The 6,125-nt window shown below is 50.6% G+C and overlaps 1 protein-coding gene across 4 annotated transcripts in view; it reads right to left on the bottom strand.

Annotated features, from left to right (window-relative positions):
• PVR (PVR cell adhesion molecule) overlaps positions 1-6,125 on the bottom strand; it is a 21,856-nt gene extending 15,731 nt beyond the window's left edge. Inside the window, exons 1-3 of one of the 4 annotated variants that reach the window (XM_037729216.1) lie at positions 6,054-6,125; positions 5,780-5,934; positions 613-858 (exon numbers count right to left, since the gene is read on the bottom strand). In XM_037729216.1, the coding sequence (XP_037585144.1) occupies positions 613-685 (73 nt within the window). In that variant the 5' untranslated portion in view covers positions 686-858; positions 5,780-5,934; positions 6,054-6,125. Of the gene's footprint in view, positions 1-612; positions 1,023-5,779 lie in introns of those variants that run through there. The other 3 variants (XM_017502415.1, XM_037729215.1, XM_017502414.2) reach the window with 3 other exon arrangements.

The raw sequence follows: 6,125 nt of genomic DNA, 5'->3' as shown, positions 1-6,125 counted from the left end.
AAAAAAAAAAAAAAAAGAATGAATGAATGGCCTCCAAACATTGGGGTCAGAAGGGGAATGGTGTCAAGTGTCTCCCACTGTCCTCCTCCCCAACACCGACCATCCTCTCTGCCCAGACACAGCAGACTCTGCAGCATACCCAGCGGGAGTGTGGCCTGAGTGTGGTGAGCCGGAGCCTGAGTGAGGTAATTCGGCTTGAATCACCGTCTGCTGATTTTCCCTGATTCATTTGCCATTTTGGAAAAATTTCTGTACCCAACTCTATCCCCTTTCTGGGGGGGGGGGGGGCCCAGCCGGTGTTCTTGCCAATTTCGAGGAATTTCTGTACCCAACTAACTCCCACCGCCATCCAGGTGGCTAAGGCTAAGAGGAGGGTCCTGCCTTCGCCCCGTGTTCCTGCCGATTTCGAGGAAGTTCGAAGCCCAACTCAGGCAGCTATCCGGGTGGCCAAGAGGCGGGTCCTGCTCTGTCCCCGTGTTCCTTCCAACCCCAGGGCATAGATGGGGGTTCGGTGGCGCCGTCACCTTCGGGGACTTGGGGGGCCGAGTTCCCGGTCGGGTTGCGGAGCTGGGAGTGAGGACGGGGCCGCCGGACTGCGCGGGGGTCACTCACCGGTTTCCGGGCGTGACGGGGACAGCACCAGCAGAGCCAGCAGCAGCAGCAGCGGCCACCCGGCGGCCGCCATGGCTTGGGCCGTACCAGCCACTCCGGGCAGCTGGGCCCCGGCGGGAGGGCCGCCTCCACGCTCCCCGGCGCGCTCGCTCTGCCGCAGCTCCTGCGAGTCCAGATCCCGGAGCTCGGGCCCTGGAATCCCCACGGGGCGGCTCCCCCCGTGCCTGGGAAGGGGAATACCCGCTTCTTTAAGCTCCAGACAAGTGACTGACGAGGAGGGGAGCTGACAGCCGGGTGCCCCCGCGCGCGGGGGCCCCAATCTGCGCATGTGTCTCCCGGCCCTCAGTCTGGAGACGTACGCTCGCTGGTTCCCTAGGTGCGCATGAGAAGAGGCGGCTTCTCGACGCCAACTTTCCAGAGGCGTGCGGACAGATTCAGCAACCGAGGCTCAGGGTTGCAGCGTGGCAGAGCCGAGGTTCCAACTCGTGATGGGACAGATCCTGAGCCCACCAGGCTGTGCTTCCAAGCAGCCCAAACCCGTGGGCTCTCATGTTGGGAAAATGGCTTCTCCTCGAGGGCCCTCTGATTCTTTACCTGAAAAATGGGCATAGTAGGGCGCAGTGGCTCGGGCCTGAAATCTCAGCACTTTGGGAGGCTGAGGCGGGAGGACTGTGGGAGCTCAGGAGTTAGAGGCTGCAGTGAGCCACCATAATGCCACCGCACTACAGCTTGGGTGACAAAACCTGACTTCGTTTCAAAAAAAAAAAAAGTTGGGGGTTGGGGGCGCAGGCTCAGTGGCTGATGCTGGTAAGCCCAGCACTTTGGGAGGGCAAGGCGCGTGGATTACCGTAGGTCAGGAGTTCAAGACCAGCCTTGTCAACATGGCGAAACCCCATCTTTACTACAAATACAAATGGTGGCACATGCCTGTAGTCCCAGCTACTAGGGAGGCTGAGTCAGGAAAATCGCTTGAACCTGGGAGGTGGGGTTGCAGTGAACCGAGATCCCGCCTCTGCACTCCAGCCTGGGCGACAGTGTGAGACTCCATGTCAAAAAGAAAAAAGAAAAAGCATACTAACAGTACTTACCTCACATCGTGGCTTGTAAAAAGCTTAAACAAGAAACTGCTTAGTTCAGTTTCAGGTCTGAACTAAATAAAAAGCAGATATACCAACAATAGCAGCAGTAGCAGTGGCGATTATTATTATTGTTGCTTTACAGTTGCCATCAAAAAATAATGTTCATGAGAATGGTGATTCATTCAGTCTTCATTCAACGTATATGTATTAAGCCAGCCAGTAACTCAGGCACTGGGGATACAGCAGAAAATAAGACAGACAAAAATCTCTGCCTTTAATGAAGACTGTGTTCTAGTGGAAGGAAACAGACCATAAATAGATAAACACAGAGAACTCCATCATGTCTGGGGGAGATAAGTGTTATGGACCAAGCTGCAGTAGGGAGAGGGGAGGAGGGAGGGACAGAGAGAGGAAGAAATGGGAGAGAAACAGAGAGACACACTCAGAGATAGGGACTGGGAGACAGAGACAGAGAGAGAGTGAAAGAGAGACACAGCATAGACAAGAGTGAGATGAGAGAGAAATGAGAGGTGAGAGAGATTGGGAGAGCCATACCCTCAGAGATGGAGCCTGAGAGACTTCATGGTCCCCAGAGGTGTCTGTCCCAGCCAGGGTCTCCCTGAGGCCGACTAACAGCAGCTCTGGTCCCTCTTCTCTAACATCCTTATATCCTTTTTATTAAAAAAATTTTTTTAGACAGGATCTCACTATTTCACTGAGGCTGGAGTACAGTGTCACCATCATTGCTCACTGCAGCCTCCACCTCCTGGGGTCAACTACTCCTGTCTCCACCTCCCCAGTAGTTTAGACCATAGGCGTATGTGATAACTCCTAGTTTTTAAATTTATTGTAAAGACGGCATCTCGTTATGTTGCTCAGGCTGATCTTGAACACCTGGCCTCAAGCGATTCTCCCACCTTGGCCTCCCAAAGTGCTGGAATTACAGGCGTGAGCCACTGTACCCGGCCCCACATTCCCGTAGCTTTCTGTAAAGTCCCTCCTTTGGGTTTTGGCTGGCTCGGAGGTTTCTGTCCCCGGGTGCCCTCTTTGACTTGGATCTGATGCTTGCTCAAGACACATCTGATGGTTGGGGTCTCTCACCCTGGATGAATGTAGGTGAATTTCTAAATGGAAACATGGAGGCTGGTCTCTTGGAAATCTCTGAATTTTCTGTCACTCCTGTTCTGCTATTTCCAAATGGGGAATCTGTAGCCGTCATGTTCCTCCTCTGGACGATGCCGTCACCATCTGGGGTTCCCCCGCCTCTCAGGGCTCCCCAGCTCCTGTGGCTCCAGGGTATCCTCTCAGGTCCCAGAGGGTCAGAGGCTGCCCTGAAGAAGCAGGCTTACAAAAAAAAAAGCAAGTTCGGTTTGGGGCATATCTGCTTGCTTCTGTGTTTCTCTGCCAAGAGTCTAAATTCCTTGAGTATTTGGATCAGTTGTAAACATTTTCTTCACTCAAGTGCTAAAATATCCTCTGAATAAACAGTGAATGGACATCTCCAGTGGGTATCCTCTTTTTTTGTATTTGTTTATTTTGAGACGGAGTCTTGCTCTGTTACCCAGCCTGGAGTGCAATGGCGCGATCTCAGCTCACTGCAACCTCCGCCATCCAGGCTCAAGCGATTCTTGCGCGTCAGCCTCCCAAGTAGCTGGGATTAAAGGCCTGAGCCACCATACCCAGCTAATTTTTTGTGTTTTTAGTAGAAATGGGGTTTCACCATGTTGGCCTGGCTAGTCTCGAACTCCTGAGCTCAGGTGATCCACCCTCCTCAGCCTCCCAAAGTGCTGGGATTACAGGCGTGAGCCACCGCGCCCAGTGGGTATCCTTTTTCATGCTGTGGTTTTCAAACCTCTGGATCCAAAAGGATCGCTAAGAAGCTTGTAAAAATATGAATCCATTTCCTTATTCTTCCCTCTCCCATTAAAAAAATAAAATGGTAGCATTGTTCCGTCTCTTTTACAAACCACCTCACATCATGGTTTGTAAAAAGCTTAAACAAGAAACTCCTTAGCTCAATTTCAAGTCTGAACTAAATGGCTTAAACTGAACTAAACTTAGCGACAGGTCTGAACTAAACTTAGCAACATATCTTGGTGATTTTCCCATAGGCAGACATATTGAGCTACCTCATTCACTCATTCATTTACAGATGTGTAGTAGGACATTGTGTGACTGCAGAGTCATTTTCGAAACTGTCCTCAGGGGATGGGCCTTTTTGGGTGTTTCCAGCTCTTTTGTATTTGCAGTCTGTGCTTCCCTGGGTCATTATGTCCATGGCATTTCCCATGTATGTGACAGTGTCTGTCATTTTTATTCCCAGAAACAGATTTGCTGGGTCAAAGGGCATGCATTCCTGGTTTAGATGATATTGCCAAATTGTTGTCCAGCCCCCAGGCCAGCAAAGTAAGGGCGTGGAGTGGCTTCTACCCAGGAATGCTCATGGAAGTGACTCAAAGTTTAAAAATTTCAGATGTGCAGCTGGGCATTGTGGTTCATGCCTGTAATCCTAGCACTTTGGGAGGCTGAGGTGGGAAGATTGCTGGAGGCCAGGTGTTTGAGACCAGCCTGGGCAACATAGCGAGACCCCCCCCCCACCATCTCTACAAAAAATTTAAAAATGAGCCAGGTGGGTGGCACATGCCTGTAGTCCCAGCTACTTGGGAGGTTGAGGTTGGAGGATCCCTCAAGCCCCAGAGTTTGAGGCTGCAGTGAGTGATGATTGCGTCACTGCACTCCAGCCTGGGTGATAGAGTGAGACTCTGTCCACCCCAAAAAGGAAAATGTCAGATGTGAAGCTTTGTCCAGAAGGGTGTGATGTAGGAGGCCTGGGAGCAGGGAAGAAAGGGAGAAAGACCTGGAGAGCAAGAAGAGAAGGCTGGGGATGAGGGCTCCAGAGACTCCCTTGGTTCAAATTCTGCTTCCACCCATTGGTAGCTGGGAATCTTAAGCAACCTGTATTGCTTCTCTTGCCTCTTTTTTCTCATCCACAAAATAGGGGCTTTTAAAAACATGAGGTGATAATTAAGTAAGTTATTCAGAAACAAATTGTATGTGGCTGATCGTGGTGGCTCATGTCTGCAATCCCAGCACTTTGGGAGGCAGAGGTGGGTGGATCACTTGAAGTCAGGAGTTCAAGACCAGCCTGGCCAACATGGTGAAACCCTGTCTTTACTAAAAACACAAAAACTAGCTGGGCAGTAGTGGCATGAACCTGTAATCCCAGCTACTTGGGAGGCTGAATGACTTGAGCTGAGGAGGCGGAGATTGCAGTTAGCCAAGATCACACCACTGCATTCCAGTCTAGGTGACAGAGTGAGATTCTATTAAAAAAAAAAAAAAAAGTATGTGGTTTAAAAAGTTATTTATTTAACTGCTGAACAAATGGCAGCAATTATTATTCATGTTTCCTGGGACTTATGATTCTTCATCTGAAAAGGGTGGGCATGGCATGGCACAGTGGCTCAGACCTGAAATGTCAGCACTTTGGGAGGCTGCGACGAGAGGACTGTTTGAGTCCAGGAGTTAGAGGCTGCAGTGAGCCACTAACTTGTTTCTGATCAGGGGTGCCTTATTACCTTGCTGGGCACTCCTGATTAGGAACTACTGCCACAGGCAGTAAGGAGCTATAGAGAGTTTTACGCAGGGCAGCGGCTGCATCAGAGCTAAATCTCATGTTCCTCACACAGAAAATGGTAGTGATGGCCAGGCGTGGTGGGTCACACCTGTAATCCCAGCACTTTGGGAGGCCAAGACGGGCGGATCACAAGGTCAAGAGAATGAGACCATCCTAGCCAACATGGTGAAACCCCATCTCTACTAAAAATATAAAAATTAGCCTGATGTGGTGGTGCCTGCGTACAGTGCACCTGCAGCAGTCCCAGCTACTCGGGAGGCTGAGGCAGGAGAACAGCTTGAACCCAGGAGGTGGAGGATGCAGTGCTGAGATCATGCCACTGCACTCCAGCCTAGACAACAGAGCGAGACTCTGTCTCAAAAAACAAAACAAAACAAAACAAAACAAAACAGAAAAACAAGAAAATGGTAGTGAGTTTGTCATTCTTTAGGAACGAGTCTGTGTCACCTACCAGGCTGTAAGTTTCACGGCAGCTAGTCCAAGGCTGTGTAACTCATGTCCTGCCCTCTTTATGGTGCCACTGTGGTGAGAGACAGAGAATGGGGTTGATGGTTTTGGTAGGGCAAAGCTTTCATCTTCTGTACTCTGAGGATACATATGTAAGAGCTGGAAAAGAAAACCCTGGAAACATAAGCTTGCTTGTCCTTCCCCAATAGCCTGCGGCCATGGAGAAGCACGTCCCGTCTCTCATTTCCCTCCCGTCCCCGCACCGTGCCCACATCTACCTGGGGTGTAGTGGTGCCTCACCATAGTTGTTTTCCTTCTTTCTCTCCCTCCACATCTCTGGCTCTTTCTTT

This window comes from Cebus imitator, unplaced genomic scaffold (genome assembly GCF_001604975.1).
Source record: "Cebus imitator isolate Cc_AM_T3 unplaced genomic scaffold, Cebus_imitator-1.0 Scaffold296, whole genome shotgun sequence".
Classification (NCBI taxonomy): domain Eukaryota; kingdom Metazoa; phylum Chordata; class Mammalia; order Primates; family Cebidae; genus Cebus; species Cebus imitator.
Note: the sequence above shows the minus strand (reverse complement) of the source record. Positions and strands in the feature narration are given on the sequence as shown.